Source organism: Perognathus longimembris, chromosome 15 (genome assembly GCF_023159225.1).
Source record: "Perognathus longimembris pacificus isolate PPM17 chromosome 15, ASM2315922v1, whole genome shotgun sequence".
Taxonomy (NCBI): domain Eukaryota; kingdom Metazoa; phylum Chordata; class Mammalia; order Rodentia; family Heteromyidae; genus Perognathus; species Perognathus longimembris.
This window is the reverse complement of record NC_063175.1, coordinates 5,570,412-5,596,548: the sequence shown is the minus strand read 5'-3', so window position 1 is coordinate 5,596,548 and position 26,137 is coordinate 5,570,412. Positions and strand designations below refer to the sequence as shown.

At 39.1% G+C, this 26,137-nt stretch overlaps 1 protein-coding gene across 7 annotated transcripts in view; it reads left to right on the top strand.

The window, feature by feature from the left end:
* The window catches only part of Epb41l3 (erythrocyte membrane protein band 4.1 like 3), a 215,083-nt gene that overhangs the window by 106,737 nt on the left and 82,209 nt on the right, over positions 1–26,137 (top strand). For all 7 annotated transcript variants that reach the window (XM_048363501.1, XM_048363497.1, XM_048363495.1 and 4 more), the window contains exon 2: positions 21,569–21,774. In XM_048363501.1, the coding sequence (XP_048219458.1) occupies positions 21,580–21,774 (195 nt within the window). In that variant the 5' untranslated portion in view covers positions 21,569–21,579. The remainder of the gene's footprint in view (positions 1–21,568; positions 21,775–26,137) is intronic.

The window sequence follows — 26,137 nt, the reverse complement described above, 5'->3', positions numbered from 1 at the left end:
ACTTTGATGACTGTAATGTGCTGTTTATCATGAACTGGATTTGGTGAATGACACTTCTAATCACTGCTGATTCCATTGCAGTCCTACTCAGAAAAGCCACACCGGCTGCCAGGATGCAAAGAATAGATTGATGTTCTTAGAAGAAAAAGGGTTGGCATGTTTTCTTGACATTCTGGATCAGGCAGATAAAAGGTTTGGTCCTGGGGGATTTTCTTTAAGACAATGTGATTCATTTACCTCTTTTTTTTTAATGGCTAAGCTCTGGATTGAGGCTCAGCAAGTTTTTGTGAAGCTCAGCTACATAGGTGCCCTAATTGGAGCTCTCATTCAGAAGCTAACTGCAGGCAGCCTGGGAGTCCTAACCGAAGAGGTTTCTATCCATCCTCCCTTCTCCACTCCCCTTTATCTTCTCCTTCGCCTCCCAGTCCTCTTCCATGGCAAACCCATTTCCAATTTTTATTGGGAAGAAGAAATAAGGTGCTTCCACTAGAAGGAATCAAGCCATTCTAGCTAGATTTCAGTATTAGTCAGTGGTACAGGATTTTTAATATTTTAGATTTAGTAATATAGATTACTATATATCATTACTTAACATTATTTTGGAGAGAAGATCACACATGACTGAAATGAACAATGTATATGTTGTAAACTATTCCTTGAATTGAATGCTGTGTATAATTAAATATCGTAAAATTCAAGAACTTTATGTGTACCTTCTGAGAGTAGTAAGCCAGCACAACCATCATGGCATATGCATCTATGAGAGATAAAAATTACCTCCGCCTCCCTCCTCCCCTCAGATTCTGTCTGACTTGGTGTGATGGAGTCTGGCCAGCTGCACTCGGCCTGAGGAAAATATGATTTTAGCGGAGCCTCTGATCCTTTGCAAATCTTTGGGGTTCTTTTTGTTGTTTGTTTTCTCCATCAGTCATGTAGCTTCAACTCATGGCCTGGGCACTGTCCCTGAGTTTTTTTCTCTCAATGCTAACAGTCTACCACTTTTAGCCACAGTGCCAGTTCTGGTGGTTAATTAGAGATAAGAGTCTCACGGACTTTCCTGCCCAGGCTGGCTTTGAACTGTGATCCTCAGATCTCAGCCTCCTGAGTAGCTAGGAATGCAGGTGTGAGCCACCGCCTCCTGGCCCTTTAGGAATCTTAAACTTTCATTGGCTTGCTCCATCCACTGAAGAATGGAGACAAGCTATATTCACCTTGGGATGATTAACTGCATGTGTTTTCAAAGTGTTCAATTCTATTACATTTAATGATCTTTTTGCTATACAAAATGAAGTTGAGACAGTAAGCTGGGATCTTGTTACTAAAAGAATATTTTAATGAAATACATATTTCAATATGACCAGTTTTCATCTCTAAGAAGAGCTATATTGCCAATTTGTCTTCTTCTGATTATAAAAACAGTACTTTGATAGAAAATCTGAAAAAGACATTCTTCACTATAAAATCATATTCAGCACTTAGGCTGATCATTATGGTGAGTCTGGATGCTGAAAACTTCTGAGTAGTCCTTGGGACGACTGTTACCTCTCTTACCAGCCCTGATGTTGCTCTAGAGCCTCCCTTCCTTGCACTTCCCACCTGACTGTCAAAATCTACACTAGGGGACAAGTACTCTCTTCTCTGCATGTTTAGGGATCCCTTAGAACAGAAGAGTTAAATGTAGAATTTAGTGAACTTTCTTATTAAGTTGGATGCACAGCTTTTACCTACACAGATTTCCTTTGCTTTCATTTTCTTTTCTTTTCTTTTTTTTTTTTGCCAGTCCTGGGGCTTGGACTCAGGGCCTGAGCACTGTCCCTGGCTTCTTTTTGCTCAAGGCTAGCACTCTGCCACTTGAGCCACAGCGCCACCTCTGGCCATTTTCTATATATGTGGTGCTGGGGAATTGAACCCAGGGCTTCATGCATGCGAGGCAAGCACTCTTGCCACTAGGCCACATTCCCAGTCCCCCCTTTGCTTTCTTTTTAAACAGACAAGACAAAAAAAACTATTTCTCTGTAAAAAAAAATAATAATAATTTAAAAGATTACCAGCACATAAAGTGACAGGTTTTGGTGTGACTAGACCTTAAAAATACCCAAGACCTAACGTATAAAACTGTAACCTCTCTGTATATCACTTTAACAATAAATAAGAATAAAAAAATAAAAACCTCAAGAACCTATTAAAAATTCTTCAAATGAGCTGAATGTCAACCTTTCAGTTTGCCTTCAAATTTATTTTTAGCTATAGGGTTTTGAGTTAATCCTCAAATCCTTATATTTGAGCTGAAAATATAAGGATATGAGATTTTGAAGAGCTATTTATTAGCTTAGTTGTCCATTGGAGAAGAAGAATATAACGGACATCACATGTATGGATGTTTTGTCATGTTCAGTATATATTGTGTAGGAAATTAAATCTCAATTAGGTCTAAATGCCATTGTGTAGCTCCAGTCACAGACTACCTATTTATCTACTGAGTCTTCTCTAAGACAGGAAGGAAGATGGCAGTTGTCCAACTTCTCAAGCTTTCATGACAAAAGTATTTGGGGTACAACCAGGGAGGTTGTTCAATGCTGTCTGCATTCAATGATCAGCCCTAGAGTAAGGAATCCCTCTTATCTGAAGCTTCAGAGAACTTGATGAGGCACTGTTTTCAAGCAATTGACTTATCTGTCAGTGAGATTCTTTAAGGACATTCTTTATAGTCTCCATCATTGCTAGCTAGCAAGGAGATAAAACCAGAATAATTAGAAAATGTGATAAATTCAGATTGTAACAAATGTGAATTAAAAATTTCATTGATTAATTGTTGGGCACCCAAAACACTATGATATAGAACTATAAGGAAGACCAGAGTCTATTCATCAATCTGTGGGATACAGTAAATAGCCTAGAAAAATGTCACGATTAGAAAGGTAACTAATGACATTGAGTGGGAAATCTATGTGGGAAAAGAGTTGAGAACTATTAGCTTCTGTTTATTTCTGTTCTGTGTAGTAGACCACAAAACATCCAAGAGGCTTAGAGCTCAGATTAAATTGGACCTGATTTTCTGAGACGTCATTCACAGACATGTGGCATATTTAGGTTAAAAGAGGCTGCTGTATTCAGTCATTCCTTCATTTAAATATTTCATGACCATCAGGCTGCTGATAATGGTTACATTCTCCGATTAAAGGAGTTAAATAGAAAAAAAATAGAGTGCCTATAAATTTCCTATATATTTTATTTCTTCTTAGGGATAGGAGATAGGAATATTTTTTTAATATTTCTTTAATTATTTGATTTGTGTTGTTCATGCTGCATGAATGCCTGGAACGCCTTTAAAAGGCAAGCTGAGATATTTACAGGCAGTTTGCCTCCCTGGGTGCCTGAAAGGTCTTACTTCCCCCTCATTCTTGCCACATGTCCTTCTGGTGACTAGTTGGGGTGATGGCTGCATAGAGCCTATTATTAGCATCTAACCACAGAAACAAAATCCTGAGATAGTTACAGAAAATGTGCAGACCGACTCCTTGTTCAGCCATTCATCTAGAGTAAGACCCGCTGTAATGCCACATATGTGAAATGAAGAATCACAGACTGCTCATTTATACACTTGTTTAGTATGTTGATTTATATACACAATTCTCCTAGACTGATAGAATTACATAATTACAGAATTATAGGCACAGGTTATTTGCACTTCGGACATTTTGAGACAGCCATCTTTCTTAGTCTATGCGTCATTCAATGCCCAGATAGCAGCAGACATAGACTGCCCATCCCTAAAGATGGAATTTCTAACCAATGGAATTGATTAGCACCTTACAGAGGGAAAATTGATGAGAAATTGTGAGCTAGAGTACCACGTTGGAAGGATCTGGGGAGATTTTACTTGGAAGTAGGTGATGACTGCACAGGGGCTGCTTTTAATTTATTCCTTCTGTGTTCACACCACATTTTTCACAGATGCAGAGTCAGATATTGGGCAATAGAAAAAACATGCTCCTGAGTTAAGGTGCCAAAGTTATCCTTCTGCTAATAAGCCCTTTCCTGAATAGAATTGGCCCAGGACACAGAGGGAATATGCTGTCTTCTTTTCTGTCTTCTTTTGATTCAATTAGCAAAGGGAATGCCTGAATATTAGAAACTGTGGAGTTAGAAGTTAAATAACTGTGAAGTTCTCATCCTGACCTCTTATCAGTTGGAGGCCCTCCATTAGCAGAAGTCTCAGATTTGAAACTACTTAAAAGTTAGAAGAGCATGTTCCAAATACACTGTGTGCTTTTATGGAATTATCCCAATGAATCCCCCCACCGCTTGTACTCTTATATACATATATAATAAACATATAATAGAAATGCATAATGTATGAAAGAATCCATCCCAGCCATCCCAGGGGATCATGCGGAGACAGTCACGGACAGGAGAAGGAGGTTTATAAGATTTATTATTGGGGCCATATCTCCCACGAGAGAGGGAGCTATATGGTGTCTGCACTTAATCCAGGTAGTACCTTGTAACTCTGGGGCTAGAGGGGAAGCAGGTAGGTCTGGGTTGGAGAATAGGAGTGCCCAACTATATCTCTAGGGCAGGGAGGAGTTCAGGCCTGGGTGGAGCTGGGGGCTAGTGCCTCCGGAGGGGGCAAGGACCTAAGTGCAGGAAATGCTAACAATATATAATATTTTAGATATATAATGTATTTATACACAAAGTACACACATATATGTGATAATTATTTCTTTTAAAAATGTAGGCTTTCCCTTTTTGAAGCTTAGAGCCACCCTAGTGGGAAATTAGAAATTATTGAAGGTCTAGAACCAATCAGTACTATCTATACTTTTTCAAGAAATTGCAGCAATCATTTTCATTTTCCAGAAATAGAAGGTGAAAGAATCTTGAAGGTTCACATTAGGTAAGAGTTTTTTTTTACAAAGTAAGAAGTAGTATTGTGTGTATTATATATAAAGATAAATAGCTAGTAGAAAAACAAATTAAGAACAAATTATAATTTAGACATTTATTTATAATTAGACATATAAATTTACCAATGCTTGGCATAAGTAAAGGGATAAGGTAGCATGTGGGCAAAATTTATAATTAGACATTTAAATTTACCAATGCTCCACATACGTAAAGGGGTAAGGTAGCAGGTGGGCAAAGTAGAATTATAGATGATAACTAATATGTAAATTGGATAATTTTCCCACTTCTGAAATAGGAATGGGAGGTCAAGAGGAGACTTTATGGTGAACCAATGTGCACCATTCTTTTGGAAGAAACAGTTGTGCCATTGGAGGTAGAAATTCAGATTTCATTCTTGTCTTTGCACTCATCATTGTGACCTCCTTGAGTTGTATACTAACCGGGCTGTCCCAAAAGACCACTCATATCCTCTTCAAATTGGTTGGTGTGAGCTTGCTTGAGAGCATGTAATGGAGTGATGAGCTCACACCATGCCTTCACTGTGAACAGCTTCATTCTCATTCTCAGGCACTGTCCACTGTCAATCAAAATGTAATAGTGCCATCACAAAAGGCTTATGAGAAATTACTCCAGCTGTCAAGCACATGAAGACCGATGTACTTTAGATACTTACTGTTCTTTTAAAAAAAATCATAGAGAAAATTTGATTCAATTTGTTTAGCGTTTAGGTAAGATGCAAACCTGCAGTATTTAAATTACACTCTGCACACTGAGGGTGTAATGAGTTTTGTTCTTGTGAAGAGAGTGATTTAGGGTTAGCAGAACATGGAAAAAGTACTTGCTTTGCTTAATTTATTCAGTCTTTCCAGGATTTAGTTTAACATAAGGGCTGAATACTTTGCTGTGTCACTGGTGCTCTGAAATTTCCATTTCTGATTTAGGTGGAGTTTTCTTTGTTGTTGTTTTTTGCTTAAAATCCTCAAGAATACAGCTTGGGGTTGGCTTTGGCTAAGAGAATGAAATCACTGTTAATTCTGAACTCTATTTCAATGCTAAGGAATGTTAATGAATTGCTATAAGCATAGCTACCAGGAAACTAAGTTCAAGCATTTGTGATAGCTTCTGAAAAAAATAGAGTTTGGTTGTTGTTTTTTTTTTTCGGCAGCTTCTAATCCGGAGAACAACTTGTTTAAGTATTTCAGTTTTATACTGAACAATACATTCAATATGCTTTTTCAAATTCTAAGTGAACTGTGGGGAAACTGTCCCATACTGGATAAAGATGGTTCTTACTAAGTCCAACCAGAGTGAGACAGTGTTCAAAGTCTTTAGTAGCACCAGCAGGGTGGTTGTGTGTAGAATCTTCTCACCGCCTCATTAGTAACAGTCTGTTATGTTACAGTTTCCTGAAGATGATAAACCTGTGCTAGTGACATGCTGAGAAGGTCTACAGGTGCTGATATTACTTGTATTCTCAAATGAAGGCTAGAGGCACAAGCTCTACCCAGAAGTCCAGGGTTCTCCATATGCATCTGTTTAGGTTTGTTCACTGACCCCACAGGAATCCTTGCATCATTCTAAGTGAAGGCAGGCACTTGTTTCACCTCACTTGACGATTTAAGAGTATTGCTAATCAAGTGCATCTGGCTGGTGATTGTATCGATGTAATAGAGACTTCATTTTAGAAGAATGGTTGCAAGGTGGATGGTTTGTTGGTTGGCTGCACGCCTTGTGGCCTCTTAGGGAATGCATTACTTGCAATCTTTCACCTCAAGGGACCCCTGTGTTTACAGAATCCACTAACATTTGTGAGAGATTGATTTTATCTACCAGCTCAGTCCACTTTCTTTCTCTTATCAGTGTTGTCATTGAGGTTTTGATTGGTACTCCATGGATAATGCCCTTACATTTCCTCTCCTGCTGCACAGCCTGACAACCCCTGTTACCCCAACTATTGCCCTTGCCTGGAAACTGGGCTCTGTATTCACCCTTGCTCTTCTACTCAGATGCTAGGGTGGCCTTTTAAAAGCATACATACATTTCTTCCATTCCTCATCTTTAAAATGTTTTATTGCTTTTTAAATAAAACCCAGCTCTTGGACTGGCTCACAAAGACAAAGAATCTGACCAGATTCTTCTTGATATTTGATAGATCAAGTCTGGAGAACCCATCACTACCTGTCTCATCTAAAGTAGCCACTATCTACTATTAGTCAATACTGACGCCCCTTTCTAAATGAGCTGCAAATTTTCTCTTACTCCTTCAGATAGAACATAGCCTCCATCTTAGCTGAGATTTTGCACATCCTTGTCTAATGTATCTTCAGACCTGGAACCTATGTCCAAGGGATTATTAATGGATGAAGCAATGTCAAGACCAGCGCTTGTAACCTTAACTGCTAACATTTGCAACTGGAAGCAAGGCAGCCATGTTGGTGTGTGCTAAATGTGAAATCTTCACTCTCTGTTGAAATATCAGGACATGCTCTTAGAATCTTCACCTTCCCTTTCTGGACCTGTGGAATCCAGGAATCTCTTTCTGGAGGCCTCTTTGATTTTGACAGAATGTGCACACTACATAGTGACAGAATTGGGACAGAATCACTGTAACAGAATTTCAATAGATTATTCTGCCATTCCCTTCGAAGAGTTAATTTGCAGGCTTTCTGTTCCCAGAAGCCCTGCCTCTCCTGTTTATAAGGTCACCACACTCTATTACAGTTCCCTCTGGTTCAAATCCCTTTTCTTTCAGAGAGGAAAGCCAGCTGTCTTTTTCATTGAACCATGTTTTTTGCGGGGTTTGGGGGGCTTTTGCAAACAAAATACCAAGAAAAAGATTCTTGGTATTGGTATTTTTAAAGTATAAGGAAATTTATGGCCTAGTATTTCACAGTTGGATTTGTAAATGCTCCCATAATTAGCATATGACCATATAGAGAGATTTTTCTATATATACATACATAGAACTGATATATTAGTATATATTGAAAACACATTTATTAAATATGTAGTGAATATATGTATAAATGTCCCCTTTTTCAATTGCTCTAAATATTTTTAACTTAAAATAAAAAGCTACTGCCTAGTGAAAAACCAGATTTTTCTAATCTATTAGAATTTTTTCCCTAGTTTTTCACATCTCGATGGTGTATTATTTCAGTGAACTAAATAAAACCTTAATGGACTCAAATGGTCACTAAGAACTTCTACCTGAGCTCTGCAGTAGTGGGAGAGTTTGGCATTCTTACTAAAGTGCTGACGTCTGCTAGCGTTGGGAGCTTGTGTACCTAGACACAAGAGTGCTCACTTGCTATCTCTGGCCACTTATCTTAGAGTTCCGCTTTTTGCTTGGATTTCATGCTGCTAATGCAAAAGTAACCCTGGCTCCCAGGACCCCTAGAATTTGGGGGGGTTATTTAGACTAGAAATGGAAACCAACTTTACTGAGGTCATAAGAGCATGTGGCAGAGTTGGGTCTAGAACCTGCTGTCTCTTCTGACTGGAAGCTGATCTCTGCTCGTTTGCCCTTTTTGGTGTTTTTGCATCAACATCTTTCTTGTGCTTTTATTGATCCTTGGTTTCCTTAATAAGCTTCTCAAATAGCTTGTGACTTTTAATCACATATGTTCATCATCTAAAACTCATCACTTAAAACTTATCACATAATGAAGACTACAGGTTAGTGCTTGTCTGGCCAGCAATGGAGTATTATTTTGCCCTCCAGACTTGTGGTCTTTGGGCTGAATTCTTAACACACCCGGGTACTATGATTAGTTTGCTTCTCAGGGTGGTGTGTTTTTGAATAGAAAACTGCAGCCTTTGGTGATTGCTGCTTTTTTCCCTACTTGTGTGTGGAGGTTAACTTATAACACAAATGTAGAGGTGCAGTGCTGTTAGGAAACCTTCATCTCTTATTGATGGATCGTGGCACTCTTTTGCAAGCTTGCAGTGGTCACTGTGGAAGTATTTTTGACTTCTGCCTTTATAAAAATTGCAATGTTCTGTCTCTTGCATAATCATAAAAAATAGCCAATCAAGTCTATTGGAGAGGATAATTGACTTATAAGATTTACCATGGCCAAAAACCTTACTTGAAAACAATGGCTGATAGTTATAGCAATGTCTGGACTCTTCACTGACAACTTTTTGAAATATATTTCCTAATGACTAGTCCTGAATGTGACCATTTTATGTAATGAGGTGTAACTGCCCACAGCTACTCCAGCAAGTATGTTTGGTCTACTTTTAAGCTGACCAATAGAATCATCCAGTTGGCCCCTCTGACACGAATGGTCCTCGGGCTGCCAGAGTGATTTCTGTGTAATGAGGGGAAGTTCTCCATAGTAGAGCAGACGGCTGTGCAAGACTGGCCCCTGCTTGGCTACCTCTCATCTCTCTTGTTAGTCTCTCTCCAAACCCTTCATGTTCCAGACACAGAAGATCATGTATCCTTACAAAAAGAAAGAGCGTGCAGTCCTTGCATGCTGTTCTGCTTTTTCCTGATTGGTAAATTCTCCCTGGAGCTTCTTCCTGGCTACCTTCTATTCTTTCTCAACACAACTCAAAGGCTAACATTAATAAGCATGAAGTGATTAGAGTTTGGAGGTGATGTACTGAATGATGATGTACTGAATCTAGAATGAACAAGGGGCCACCACCTTTGAAATGGGGGAACACTGCAGTGAGACTAACTTGGGGAGGAGGCTGGTGATAGTGGTCAATCCAGGGTTTGGAAACATTATCTGATCTCAGATGCCTCTTAGATTCAGATAGACCAGCAGGGAGGGAGTGTCTACGCATCTGAGAAGAATCTATACTTTGGAATTGCCACTTGACTTCAAAAACAAAGATTCTTGATGGACAAGCTCTTCAAGAAGGAAGGCTTGAAGGGTTTCCTTAAGAAAGTGGAGTAGGAAGAGGCAAAAAAGCCAGTTAAAAAGAGAAGAAAAATCAAAAGATCTGAACACACAGAGAAATTTGAAGGCTAAAGAGATTTGTCCAGGATTACTTGTCCATGGAGCCACCACTGGCCACTTGGACAAGGTTCCCCAGGATAAGAGGGCATTCTGAAGTCAGGAGGGTGGGGTGAAATCATAAGATTCCTTCCAAGAGCTTCCCTGTGAGGAAAAGTAGAGGTACAGATAAGTTGGAAGGACTGGGGTAGGAAGAGGGCAGGGTTGTAGGGTGGATTGTGAGGCTGAAAGCAAGCTGTTTGGGTTTCTTAAAAGTTCGTTGTTCTGGGTAAGTCATGCTGTGACATTTAAAAACAAATAAAGAAGAAGAAATGCAGATAAGATAAATCCAGTGGAAGGGCTAGAGCCTAGGAATTGATGGTTTTCAGCAGACTAGTAAATAAATAATATTCAGTGTTGCAAGTACTTGTGCTGATTAGGTTTTCCTGGCCTACTTTTGTCTCTTCTCCAGTAAATTTATACTTGGAATATAAAAAGAAAATGTCGGTTTAAAAAATTCCCCATTGTTAGCCAGGTGCTGCTGGCTCACTCCTGGAATTCTAGCTACTCAAGAGGCATCTGAGGATCGCAGTTCAAAGCCAGCCCAGGCAGGAAATTCCATGAGACTTTTGTCTCCAGTTAACCACCAGAAAACCACAAGTGGTGGCTCAAGTGGTAGAGCACTAGCCTTGAGATGAAGAACTCAGGGGCAGTACCCAGGCCGAGAGATCAGGCCCATCCCATTGTTGTCCTGAATCCTTGCATTTGGGTAATGGTATGAAGGACTCTTCTGTGAAATACTTTGTTATTCCATAGGACGCCTATCTCATATGTAATTGACAGAAATGTGTGGGAATATTTTCTTTTACTGAGTCTTAAATTTTATGTTTTAATAAAATATTACTGAATTTACCAATTAGGAAGAGAGTAGGTAAATTTGAATGCAGACACTCATTGAACGGTCAGATAAAGACTTTAGAGATGCTTCTAAAACTAAAGTGGAAGAGATGAAAACAAATTTTCTCCTTTAGAATAAAAACTTACAGCTGGAAAAAAAAAGCAAAGATTGAAATGCATGACAAAGACTGCCTCTTTGTTGGGGAATAGGACCAGGAATTGTGCCTGAGTTTGCATCAATGTCTACCAGATACATCCTTTAGGTGTCATTGCCATTTTTCTTGGCAACCATTTAATAAATATATCCCTGTTAGAGATATTCTAAAATACAGTGTATGTTTCTTTAGAAACAATAAAGCATTTCTTTGTCATCATTCAATAATACTTAGAAATGTGCTTATCTCAACTTTTAAGATTTGGAGGTTGTAGGGATTTAAACTTTTTCTGCTTCAACAAAACAAAATTAGTAAGGTAAATTGAGCATTAAAAAGGACACAGTTATCTGGATACCAGTGGCTCATACCTGTAATCCTAGCTACTCAGAAGGCTGAGACCTCAGGACTGCAGTTTAAAGCCAGCCTAGGTAGAAAAGATCTTGAGACTCCTGTCTCCAATAAGCTGCAGTACTCACAAAAGGCACAAGTGGCGCTGTGGCTCAAGTGGTAGAGTGCTAACCTTCACCACAGAGAGGCTCAGGACTGGCAGTAAATAAATAAATAGATAGATAGAATAAGGACATAGTTGCCAGGTACCAGTGGTTCTCACACCTGTAATCTTAGCTACTCGAGGCTAAAATCTGAGAACCAAGATTCAAAGCCAGCCCAGACAAACAAGTTGTGAGACTCATCTCCAGTTAGCCTCCAGAAAGCCAGAAGTGGAGGTGATGCTCAAGCAGCCAGGCCCTGAGTTCAAGCTCCAGTATTAGCACAAAAAGATAGGGGGAATAAAAAGACGTATGTAAATCAGATGTTAACAGAGCATTTTGTAACACTTTCTTGTTTGGAATCACAAACTAAATAACCAATAGTTTCAGGGGCGGGGAAACTTTTTTTCTTTTCTTGCCAAGAGCCCTTTGGATATTTGTAACATCATTATGGGACATACAGTGTTATCAGTATGTCCATGAGACTATGACATGCCTACCCTGCCATGCATGAACCAACTAACTGAGAACCTTACATGACCCTCACACAGGAAGATAGGAGTCATCAGTAAGCTGGAAAGGAAAAAGTACAATTTTAAGTGACAAGCCATCAAAGAAAAAAAGAAATGACTGTAAGAAAAGAAGAATCAAAACAATGCAAATACTACTGAAATCTAGGTTAAAAAATGCCTTAGCCTTTTGGTACCAAAATGAAGAAACACACTCTAACTGAAATAATGAGTTCAAATTGAAAACACTTAAAGCACCAGCTTACTGCTTGCTTCTACTGGCATATGAGTAGGTAAGAGGAATAATACAATGTTTTAAAGCAGAGTTTGCAGATCTAGGCCAATGATATAAAAGCTTATTTTTCTGTTATGATACAAACTTATGCCTTTTCAGATATGTGAAATTGGATATTGATTCCAGTGTGGCTCCAGAATTAAAAACCCTACACTTTTAAGGTTTAATATTTTACTATTTTAGTGGCTTTCATGAAGACTTTGCCTTATTAAAATTATTCAAAAGAACAATGATTTTATCCATTATTTTGTTCAAATAGGGAAACAATGCTTCTACAACAAGGTGTACCTATTGACAAGGGGCCTAGGCATAGTCTGTGATTTATGTGATTTATATAATTATGGAATCTCTATAGGCAAAAATTAATGGCAGGGTATGTTTTATTTAAATGATTGGTAAATAGTTGTTTGATCCTCTCCAGTTTGCATTTTTATTTAGCTGTGTATAGCTGGCTTTCTACTTTAGAGATGAGTCTTGTAATTAATGACTAAAATAGGTAGAAAATGGTTTATGACTAGAGCAATAACATTGACATAAAAATTGGGATCTTTCCTTCTTATTTTTCTTCTTCTCATTTCATGTTGAATGGATCCAAAAACCAGTTTTCCTGGCTTAGAGAAGAAACATATTTGAAAACTATTTATTCATTTTAAAATTTTATTATAAAGGTGATGTACAGATGGGTTACAGTTACATAAGTCAGGTAATAAATACATTTTATTTTGAATAGTATCACTGTCTCCCTTGTTCTCTCCCAGTTTTTCCCCTCCCATCTCCCCTCTCCCCCAAGTTGTATAGTTCATTTCCAACATAGTGTCTAGTGAGTATCACTGCTCAGTTGGTTCACCCTTTGTCCCACTGTTTCTGTGCTTCTCCTTCCCCTTCCCAAATCAGATAAACATATACAAGACAAAGGGTACAAAAATAAAAAACAGTGACAAAAGGAAATAAACCAAAGAAAAAAGGAAAGAGAAATTTTAAAAGCATAAACAGTGCAAAAAAAAACCCTCTTGTTTCCATTTCTTAATTTATTTCAATAAGCATCATTTTCTATGGTCATATGCACATAGCTATTGAGCCTTTGTGATCCTCTCCTAAGAATATTCTCCTTTCATCCCATTGTGTGAATGTTTAGAGTGCTGTTTAACTAATCATGTCCAAGAGTAGTTATTTGTCTTTTTCTATCCATTGGGTTTACTTGTCGGTTTATAGGCACATTCTAATTATTACAAATGACGGAAACCATGTTTCTTTGAGTCTGGATTACTTCACTCAGTATAACTTGTTCCAAGTCTTTCCATTTCCTTATTAATGGGGCAATGTCATTCTTTCTGATGGAAGCATAGAATTCCATTGTGCACATACACCACATTTTCTTGATCCATTTGTCCACTGAAGGGCATCTAGATTGATTCTATATCTTAACTATAATAAAAAATGCTTCAATGAACATGGTTGTGCTAGTGGCTTTAGTGCAGCCTGGTTTGTAGTCATTTGGGTAAATGCCCAGGAGTGGGATTGCTGGCTGACAACTTTTAATTAAAAGTTTAGAATACAGTGATGTGAGAGTTTGTTGAAAAAGTAGTAAAGACTGGGGGATGTGGAGAGGTATCACAGCCCAGCTCCCTTAAATGTAACTTCTTGTCAAGTTCTGAATCTTGGTTATGAGGTGGAGCTTTTGGTTTTGTTCACCACTGTGCTGCCTCAGAACCTACTGGCCTGGCAGCCAGGCCCTTCCTGTTCTGTCTCCCCCATGTCTGTCTGGCCTCACAGTGAAGGTCCTTCCTTGCCTATGGTCTGATTAGAGTTAAAGGGTATTTTAATTTTATAGGGGATAGTTACTGCTCCGGATTTTCTATCTGATCTTCAGGAAGACCAAAGCTTAAGCTACCTTTTATCTTTGATTTTTTAAAGTTTAATAAAGTTTACTAAAAGAAGTTCATCAAGGAGAAACTTTTCTCATTCTAATTTTTAGTCAGAGCCCCTTACTTTATTGAAAAGGAAGCTGAGAATTAGAAATAGTTGTTATTCACTCAACATCATACCTGAAACTCCTTGCTAATTATTTTCATGTATTCTGTCTATAAAGATTACGCATAGATAATAAAACGAAGTGAAGTAAAACATTCATAGTCTGAAATACGATTCTAAGCTTTGGCATCTGGTTATCAAATGATCAGTATGCTCTTCCGAGCCATTCAGAATAGTTATAGAGCATCCTAAGTATGATGGTCACACAACCTAAAACACTCAGTGATATTCCCAGGTTTTAAAATAATACAAAAATGACTTATGTGGAAAAGCTTGCCACAAGAAAAATTGTACATCTTTTTAAATGCTGTTTCTAGCTGTCATCTGTGTTTTAATGCACATGGTTTGGCATCTAGTTATTTGTTTTTAGAGAGATTCTGTGAACCATCTGGGCCTTTTCCTTTCAGTTCTTTGAAAAGATTTTTATTCAACTAGTAAAGGATCCAGGATCCAGGCATCGGTAGCTCATGCCTGTGATCCTAGCTACACAAGAGAATGAGATCTGAAGATTGTGGCTGAAAGCCAGCCAGGACAGAAAAGTCCCTGAGACTCTTAGCTCTAATTAATCAACAAAAAGCTGGGAAGTGGAGCTGTGGCTCAAGTGGTAGAGTGTCAGCCTTGAACAAAACACCTAAGAGACAACACCTGGGCCCTGAGTTCAAGGCCATGTACTAGTACACACACACACACACACACACACACACACACACACACAGAGGCATTAGACTGAAAAGACCAATAGTAATTTAGTGGCCACATTGGTGTTAAGTATAGTCTAATTTTTTAACCAAATAGGTAGAAAACAAATGTTGCTTTTACCCCCCACATGTCACACATACATGCTTTGAACTCTGTGTGTGTAAATTTTTACCTTGTAGAGACTTTAGTTTGGCAACTTTTAACTGAGTTGTTTCTTTATCTATAAAATACCTAAATATCCACTCTACACACTTAAGGGAATTTTTGCACACCGTGAAAGAATTGTCACCTCTTATTTTTGTTGGTCCCAGCTCTTGAACTCTGGGCTTGGGCGCAGTCCTTGGGCTTCTTTTGCTTAAGGCTAGTACTCTATCTAGCACTTGAGGTGCAGTGCCACTTCCAGGTATTTCTGTGATTAATTGGAGATAAGAGTCTCATGGACTTTCCTGCCCAGGCTGGCTTTGAATCATGATCCTCAGATCTCAGCCTCCAGAGTTGCTAGGATTACAAGTGTGAGCCACAGGTGTCTGGAAAATTGTCACATTTTAAAATACCTATGTATGATAAGAAGTAAAGCTTGCTTGAAATTTAATTGTTCATTGAATAGTTACTGAAATACCATGTTCAATGTGCTATGTTGATATGGGCTCTAGTAAGGTATATAACAATTCGCTTCTCACCCTAGAATATATAGAATATATGTGGAATATATATAAGGGAATGAGGAGTAATCATAAAATTACATAGAGAAAGAGAACAGTAAAGCACAGCTACAAAAACTGTGTGACATGGCTGAAAGCTTGGTCTCCAAGTGTCTGAAAAATCATAAGACAAGTAGAGTTGTGGCTCAATTGGTAGAGCATTGGCCTTGAACAGAAAAAAGAAATCATGAGGCTGAACACTTTGGTATGGCTTAGTAATATAAAGAAGAGGTGTTGTGACTGGAAATTGTGCATTGGAGGGAGAGGCAGTGGCCATTGAGTAAGGAGGAAGTCACAGCCTCCATGCAGCCTATGAAGGTCATGAACATTCACTAAGATCTTCAAGTTGACTGCAAAGCTGTGAAAGGGTTTCCAGCAGTGAGTGCTTTATGAAGAATAAATAAAACAGGCAGAGGTGAGCAGCAGCAGCGGCTGGGATGACCAGATGGAAGTGATAGAGCTGAGAGAAATGATGGAAGCTTGTATTGTGGCAGGGAACCTATTCGAGATCCATTCCGGCAAGGAAAACACAAAGATGGCAATAAGGAGAATAATGTCAGGGGCAATACCTTGAATGCTAGTTTGCAGAAGCAGCAGTGACATTTATTAAGGTGGGAGGGGGTAGGACAGGTTTTGGTGTGAACAAAAGAGCTTATGAGGTATGTGCAGGGAATGGCAGGTGGGCCACAGACCCCAGTTCTGCAGCTCAGAGCAGAGATGTGAGCTGAGGGTCCCAATGTGAGAGCCACTGAAGGTCTATACTAAGGCCGTATTCGGTTATCTGAGGAGAAAACATCAAGAGAAGAGGATCAGAATTGGTTTTATTTTGAGATGTTCATGCACAGACTGTGGAAGAAGAGCCTGAGAAACAGAATAAGAAAGAGAGGCCAGCGAGGCAGGAGGACAGGGGAAAGGCTGTGTTCTAACCTGTGGGGTGGAGACGCGAGTTGACAAGAGGAGGCTCTTCACAGTGGTTAGGGATGCCAAGAAGCCCAATGACAGGATGGCAGTGAGTAAGCAGTCCGTGGCATTGGCCAGGAGAGCCACACGGGTGGAGGGGGTGTGGTTGGAAGCTAGAACTGGCAGTGTCAGACAAAAGGAGGTGAAGTACAGCAAGGATCAACAAAAGTTTGTAAGCTGTTAGAGGAGTGGAAAGAACAGAGTAGAGCTAATGAGGGGTGTGAGATCAAGATAAGGCTGCTGTTTCTTTAAGATAGGGCCACAAGATTATGATCCATATTTTAGTAGAGTCTAGAATGTGAAGTAGATTAGGTACAGACAAATATAATCAGGTTCAAACAAATTGATTTCTACCTCCTGGAACAATCCAGAACATGGGGAGTGGCTCTTATACCCTCCTGAATGTGGATCACCCCTGACTATGTCTAGGAGACCACATCATTCATTGTCATATTCCAGCCAATGGAAAAAGGAACAATCTAAGGCCAGTGGCATTGTACTTAGAAGGATGGCCAAAACATAGAATACATATTTTTATACTTGGCACAATTGATTGCATTTCATCCTAGCCTCAGGTTAAGGGGAGTGTCAACTCAATATAAAAACTTGGTTATTATATAATAAATAATATTTCAGTATATTTTCTCAGTACAAAGCTTTAATATGGCTATTAAATTATTAATTATGAAGTCTATATAGCAACTTAGAAAACATTAATGTAAACATACATATGCCATTTAGTATAATTATATCAAAATATACAGGGAAAATTTAAATAATCATGAAGTGATATGGGTAGTGTTACAATAGTTCTCTCTATAAATGAAAAAAATGTCTTCAATGAAAAAGTCTGTGTTAAAAGAATTATGTAATGGAAATGTAATTAGTTTTAAATGGCTGAGATAATTGGCCATTTTTGTATTTATTTAAAGAAAATAAAAATTTATACATAAGAAAAAAATTTGGGTGGGCTGAGGATATGGCCTAGTGGCAAGAGTGCTTGCCTCATATACATGAGGCCCGGGGTTTAATTCCCCAGCACCACATATACAGAAAATGGCCAGAAGTGGCGCTGTGGCTCAAGTGGTAGAATGCTAGCCTTGAGCAAAAAGAAGCCAGGGACAGTGCTCAGGCCCTGAGTCCAAGCCCCAGGACTGGCAAAAAAAAAAGAAAGAAAGAAAAAAATTTGGTTACTAAAGAAAGATGGACCTCCATAGACGAATGGATCAGGAAAATGTGGTACATATACACAATGGAATTTTATGCCTCTATCAGAAAGAATGACATTGCCCCATTTGTAAGGAAATGGAAGGACTTGGAAAAAATTATACTAAGTGAAGTGAGCCAGACCCAAAGAAACATGGGCTCTATGGTCTCCCTTATTGGGAATAATTAGCACAGGTTTAGGCAAGTCACAGCAGAGGATCACAAGAGCCCAATAGCTATACCCTTATGATCACATAAGATGATGCTAAGTGAAATGAACTCCATTTTATGGAAATGATTGTTATATCACAGTTGTAACTACTTTCAACATCCCATGTGTATCTGTAGTTTCTACTATTGATGATGTTCGTGTATCACCTTCTTGTGATTGTATCTACACTATCTCTGTAATCTTATCTGAGTGTATGGGAAACAGTGTGTACTGGTATTAGAATTAGGAAATTCAAAGGGAATACCAAAATTGAGAGACAAAGGGTAAAATAAGAGAAACAACAACAAAAGCAATACTTGCAAAACTGTTTGGTGTAAGTGAACTGAACACCTCAGGGGGGGAAAGGGGGGGTATGAGGGACAAGGTAACAAACAGTACAAGAAATGTATCCAATGCGTAACATATGACACTGTAACCTCTCTGTACATCAGTTTTATAATAAATACTTAAAAAAATTAATTCATACATCTGTACTTAAAAGTAGATAAAACAGTGTTTAACAACTTTCTTGTTGATGGTTTTCATTATAATATTAAACATGTACATATACGTATATTATGAAAAATGAGTACATATGCATATATAATAAAAATAACTGGTTCTTTTTAAGGAAGATTTAGGCAGATTAACAACATGCCTTATGTAATGGGATATGTTAATTTTTTCAAGTAATAAAACTACCACTGGAACTGCAATTTTAATCATGACCACCTAAAAACGTATGGTATTTCACTATATTACCAATGTTCTGTGAGGATTAAACCACCCATGTGTTTTTAAGTCCTTGACACCAGTATTAACTTATGTACCAATGTCCAGCTATAATCCATGATAAATGATAAAGGCATCTGTAGTAGTTTATCAATAGAGAGCAGGAAATCACTGATGTCCACCTAGCTCTGTTATATTTTGTCAGTGACTTTGTATTTTGTGTTTACAACATGTAGCACCACACCAAATGTCCCAATTAAAATGGTCTTATGGCCACATTAACCAAAAAATAAAATAAAATAAAGAAAGATGGAGGGAATGGGTTCTGGGAGTCTATTTATTTCTGCCTCAGACTGTGAAGCTCTTTGGTTCAGGAGGGTGCTTACAGTATTTTCCATCTGTTTCTAAACCACATGCAGTGATTGGTAAATATTTGGTCCCCAGTAAGTGTTTGGTAAGATGAATTGACTACTACAATCCTTTCCCTTCCGAAAGTAGCAGTTCAGTGGTGGGCTCTGAACTGCACACTGCCAATGTTTCCCCCTCTTCCTTCCCTTCCCTCTCCTCTTCCCCCTCCCTCATCTCCCATGCTCTCCCTCCTCCCCCCACTCCTTCTCTTCTACCTACCCACCTTTCCTCCACTATTTTCTCTTGGTACTTATACCACTTCCTAGGATAGGCATGCCAAAGAAAATGTAATATTTTCTTTCAAGATTTGCTTGAAAATGTCAGAGGAAAAAGAAGATTTGTAAGTTTTATTTGGATTGCTCCTTTGCTCTGTGGTTGGAGTTGATATTTAACAATACACTTAGGGCCACTCAGCATATGCCAAGTTGATATATCTTTTATTCAATGGAGGAATGGCTGATGATTGTGAAAAGTAACCCAGTGTAGCCAGCATAGCTATTTCCCTAACTGCTATTTATAATCTTGAAATTGTTAAACACATTCTGATGTGTCATAGAAATAGGAACCAAACAGTGGCTTTACTATAAAATTACTAGTTTAATCCTGCACAACTCCAACTTTGCCAGTGAGTATGTCATTTATACTATTCCTTTGCTCAGAATATATTTTACAATGAAATTAGAATTAGGAAGGAAATCCTATGACAATGAGGTATTTTTTCTGAAATATGTACCACAATGTATAAGCTAAGAAATTACTTAAAATGTCTTTGTATCTGGCATAGCAGCTCTCTCCTGCTGCTTAGAGCACTCTTGGTAGGAATGTAAACTAGTACAACCCCTCTGGACAGTGGTCAGGAGGTTCCTCAAAATCTAGACATTGATCATCCCTACACTCAGCTACATCACTCCTGGGCATCTAACCTGAACATGACAGGCCAGGATACATACTGTAAAGACGTTTGCACATCCATATTCAATATTGCACTGTGCACAATAGCCAAGCTATGGAAACAGCCCATATACCCTATGACAGATGAGTGGGTTAATAAAATAGTGTGCCTGTACACAATGGAGTTTAACTCCATTAGAAAAAAAATAAGATTATGTCATTTTCCAGGAAATGGATGGACCTAGAACAAATCATGCCTAGTGAAGTAAACCAAGCTTAGAAAGATAAAACAGCTTGTGTTTTCTCTCATATACAGAAGCTAGATCTAAAATATAACTGGACATGACACAGGACTCTAGGCATCCACACACAGACTAAAGGAGATCACCCATAGGAGAGGAACACAAAGGCATAACTTCTTTGAACATTTAAAATAATGCTTATTGAAATGAACTTCGGGAAATGGAAACATGTTTTTGTAATTGGTGGTGGTGGTGGTGATAGTGATGGTTGTTTTGCTTTGTTGTTGTTTTTTTTCTAGGAAGGATAAGGGGGTGTCACAGAAAGAGGGAGGAAGGTGAACAAATATGTGGAAAAAGATCTATGTAACCGCCGGGCACCGATGGGAGGGGGAAAGTAAAGGAAGGGGTGACGTTGTCCAAAAAAAGAATTGTACTCATTACCTGACTTAGGAAATAGTAGCCTTGCTGCACAACACACTAATAACAACAATAAAATTATTTTTAAAATCTGCTTTGAAAACAAAGCAAATCCATCATCAGAAGAGAGGTACCAGCAGGATGTCAGATCTTCAGGTGTGACCTTGTACAGTTTTGTCCCTTGGCACATAGGGAAACTGAGGCACACAACCCATAGCTTGGCCGGCACAGTTTTAGAAGATGGTAGCTGTGCTATAATGTGTGCTTTTAGGATGTATCAACACGTTGTTATCTATTATGATTTTTGTTTTAAGTTCTGTATAAGACAGGAGACAAACATCTTTCAGTGGTTCTGAGGTGGGGATAGGGCAGCCTTGTAGAGGTAAGTGGGTGATAGGGGAAATGAGAGGAAAGTTTATATACTTGATTAGGTAGGTAATTCTTCTGAGGGCTGGATAGATAGAACCGTTTTCAATATATAATCTTTTTCAATATATGTGTACATATATATTCAGCAAAATTTACTTGTGAAATGAAGTGTGATTTAATAAGCATGACATTTCTGAAATGCCATGATTATCTGGGGCAAATATCCAGTAGAAATAAAACGCATGATTATTTCAAATCAACTTTTTCTCACCGTGAGGTGAAGGTTCATTCCGACCCCCTGTGGGCAGCCCTCTCCGTGGTTCCTGGACAGCGTAGCTTGGCCGTGTGGCTAGGCCTGCTCTGGTTGTTGGGGCTCCCTCTGTGCCCTTCCTCTCTCCCGGAGCCTTTCCTGGTGGGCAGGCCTGGTTCTCTGGCTCTTCCTGGGGAAGGCCATTGCGTCCAGTGACAGCGTCTTCCCTCTTTTCTGCTTGCAGAACAATCAACCATGACGACTGAATCGGGATCAGACTCAGAATCCAAGCCTGATCAGGAGGCAGAGCCCCGGGAGGCTGCGGGTCTGCAGGGGCAGGCGGGGGCGCAGCCCGGGCCGCCCGAGCCCCCCAGCGCCGGCGGAGAGGAGGAGCCAGCGCTGGAGCAGTTCGCTGGGGCTGCAGCCCACAGCACCCCGGTGCGAAGGGAGGTGAGCCCGCCCAGGACCGGGCCTGGGACCCAGGACTCCGCCTGGGCATCCTCCCAGGCCCCGCCTCCACCCTCATCCCCTGGCACCAGGCCCCCTGCAGCTGAGGTCTTCTGCTTTGACCCTTTTAGTCCAGGCACATGAAAGAACAGCAGGCTACTTAAGTTTTCCGTGAAAGGCTGTCCCTGCCCTTGCTTGCGAACTCCATCCTTGGATTAAAACATTTGAGCCAGTTGCTAGTGGCTCGCCCTTGTAATCCTAGCTGCTCAGGCAGCTGAGATCTAAGCATCAAGGTCCAAAGGCAGCCTGGGCATCAAAGTCAATGAATGACTCGTCTCCAATTAGTAACCTAAAACTCAGAAGTGAAGCTATGGCTAGCCTTCAACAAAGAAAAGAAAAGCAGACTGGTGAATTTTCTAGTGAAAGGAAATGAATGTACAAATATAAATGTAAAATACTACCATCTTGATACCACAAAAGGAAAAGATGAAGTTAAGTAAAACTACGTGGCTAACAAAAGCAGCCCCTTAGATTTTGTCTGCCAGGCTGAGATGTGCTAGCTTTCAGCAGAAAAGCACCGGGACAACACCCACACCCTGAGCCCTGAGTTCAAGCTTCTGTGTACACACACACACACACACACACACACACACACACACACACACACACACCCTCAAGCTGAACTCTGGACTGCAGATTTGAATCATGTCTATATTTACCCTGTACATGTGACAGAAAAGATACTCAGAGAGCTGACAGTTTTAATTACAATTCTGGCTTTAAGAGTCAGAAATGTTGTGACTTTCCTCGGATGTGACTCTGACTCCAATATTGCCATCTACTTTTAGTGGATGCTCAGGTCTTCTCTTTACTTCCCCTCTACATCTGTTTCCAATTCTACTTCCTGTAACATGTTTTGTTGTCATGAGTAACATTTCTTTTAAAGGTTTTCTTTCAAGAGACTGGAATATGGCCCAGTGTGTGCTTGGCATGTGGGAGACCCTAGGTTCAATTCCCACCATCAGACACAGAAAATAAAAGGGAATAAATTAATGTCTAATACCTATGCCTTGAACTAATCCGTGTTTAACTTCATTCTTTAAATGTACTTGCAGTGGAGCTTGAGTTCATGTCCTGGGCACTGTTCCTTAGCTTTTTTGGTTCAAGGCTGGCACTCTTTCACTTATGCCAAACATCTACTTCCTTTTTTTTCTGATTAACTAGAAGTACAAATTTCATGTAATTTCCTGCCTGGGCTGGCTTTGAGCCACAATCCTCAGATCTTAGACTCCTGAGTAGGCAGGATTCTAGGTGTAACCCAGTGTGTGACTTATTTAAACTTCTTTTGTCTTAAAATTTCAAACGTGAAATGAAAATGTTTTAGAGTCCTAACTTGTACATGGAGAATAAACCCAGAATCCCTATGAGTGACTGACATCTCAGAATTCAGAGGATTTGAACTGAGCTAGAAATCTTGGAAGATAATCAAGAGAAGGGACGGGAAATTAGCATATAAGTGAAAAATCTCAAAGTCAGTGCCTTGCTGTAACCTAAACACATTGTTATACTACCAAAATATGCATGTGTAGGCAGATTATTTCTTTGCCCATGGCACTGCTTTTAAGAAGTGTCAATAGTAAAATTTATTTTCACTTTTCTAATCTAAGGGATCTCTTATTAAGAGCTGGCAACACCATCTCAGCCTCTCAGACAAAATCTAAGGGGCTGCTTTCGTTAGCCACATAGTTTTACTTCATCTTTTCTTTTTGTGAAGTCAAGATGGTAGTATTTAACATTTATATTTATACATTTGTTTCCTTTCATTAGAAAATTTACTAATCTGCTTGGCTTTTCTTTGTTCATTCATAATTTTGAAAAAAATGAATGAAAATGGGAACAATTATGGAAGAGTATTTTGTGCCTATATATGTCTATATTAAGTCATATGTTACCTAAGGATGAGATACATGATGATAAAAGCATCATTAGCAACGTCATCATTATGTGGGTATCATAGGTTGTACATTTATAATCTAGATGCTATAGCTAAGTACAGGCCTAGGCATGTGTAGAGGCTATAGACAGACGCTTATATACATATATGTGTGTGTGTGTGTTTGTGTGTATGTGTGGGTATATGTGTATATATGTGTATAATATATAGATAAGCATATACATATTTAAATGTCATTGCTCTTAGGTTCATGGTGAACAGAACTGCATGAGATTAAATTGAGATTAATTGAAACAGAAAACAAGCAATGAAAAGACATCTTCAACACTTGATGGAAGTTGTTGCTGTATAACCTTGTTGCTGATTTACAGTATACTTTAAAATAACCTTATTAGCACAGTATAGTAACTACATAATTTAGTAACATGATCACTTGTTATTATCAAGTATTCTGTATGTGCACATATGTTCTATACATTATGTGTGTATGTGTGCCAGTTCTAGGGCTTAAACTCAGGGCCTGGTGCTATCCCTGAATTTCTTTAGCTCAAGACTAGCACTCTACCACTTGAGCTGCAGCTCCACTTCTGGATACTTTGGTAGTTTAGTGGAGATAAAAGTCTCACATCCTTTCCTGTCCGGGCTGGCTTTGAACCAAAATCCTCAGATCTCAGCCTTCTGAGTAGCTAGGATTGTTGCCATGAGCCACTGGTGCCCATCTTATGTGCTATACTTTCGTGTGAGTGGCATCCACTAGGTTTGTTGACACTAGCTACCACTGCAAGCACTGAGAAGTACAGTGCTCTGTGATGTAACAGTGGCAATGACATCAGCAGGTAGGAGGAATTTTTCAGCTCCATTATAACCTTAAGAGACCCACCACCATGTGTGTAGTCTGCGGCTGACTAAAATGTTATAGGCTCAATGACTTTGCTTCATCTTCTATCGTCAGATGTTTAGAACCTTAACTAGAGAAATGACACTAAGGCACCAGAGAGGAAGACACTGGTAGCACAGGGCTGAGGCCCAAGTTAGTCCTGTTTTCTAATCATGGCCAGCCTCTAAGGATTCACTCGGGCTCTCTGGCCTCATATTTTCCATCTACAAAATGAAAAGATCATTTCTAAGAGTCTTCCATAAAGTTTTTGGCTTCATACCATGAAAGGTCATGCTGGAGGTAAAATGGAGTATTTCTCTATAGCAATGATCGAAACATGGGTTTTGCTGGATTTGAAGTCTAGGCTAGGAACATTTCCCATGCTTCCTGTTCTGTCTGTGCTCATACCTCATACATGAGAGCGGCTGTGAAAACCGAAGGAAACAGAGGATTTGCTACAATGGCTAATATTGATATATTTTTAAGTTGCAGTGTACAAATAGCTATGGCTGAGGTTTTTAATTTGAGGTACTATCTGCTCTTCTAGAGCTTGTTAGTTATTTTTAAATGTGTTATAAGCCTAAGAAGTAACTCTTTTGGTGTTTCCAGAATAGACTTGTCCATTGAGTGATAATGGCATGAGATCCTTCAGCAAGTAAAAAAAAAAAAAGGAACCCAGAAGGTTTATTCTCATACAAACACTTTTTTTTATTTTTGTGGAGAAATGAAATTTCATTTTCCCTTATACATAGAACAAGCTGATTCCAAGTAAAATTTAAATAAAAGTGTAGTGTCCATTGGCCTTGCTGTGTAAAATTTATTATGGTTATTGATCCATAATTTCAGCATTACAAAACTTCCTTAAACCACCTGTAGGCAAATCTATGTTTTTCCTGGGTTTTTAAAATTGATTTTTAATGCTTTTGTATGGAAAGATTGGTCAAAACAGTTTGGCTAAGATTCCAGAGCAGATTTTCTTTGGTTCCTTTACTTTCCTTAGCTGAAGCTAGCCTCCTCAACCACTTTGGCCCTTCCCATTGTTATTTGCAGTTACGTTCTTGCTATTGTGTTTTGATTTTTTTTTGACACAGAGTCTCAATAATCAGTCCAGGCTGGCCTTAAACCACTCATGATCCTACTATCTCTGCCCCTGTTGGAGAGTGCTGCAATCACAGGAATGCACTGTGAGACCTGCAACTGTCTAGTTCTTTTCCTGATTTGTTTCTATAGGCTCATCAGGTTGATGTCTTAATAAGAACATCCAGACTTTGCCTATAATTCCTAGGCATGATAGTAGAGCAAAAAGCTTATAGAATAGCCGATTAGCAATATTTGGGGTTATCTAAAATCAAAACACCCAAGAGACTTTGTGTTTATAGGATGGTAGAGTGTAATAAGAAAGACACGTTAAGATGATAAACCATTGGAGTGCCTTTTTTGAAGAGCCCTAGCATTTTTGGCTTGAGGCCTAGATTATGTTCATGTTGAGAGGAAATTCCATGCCTATTCAGGGGCCTCTACCTAAAATATTAATA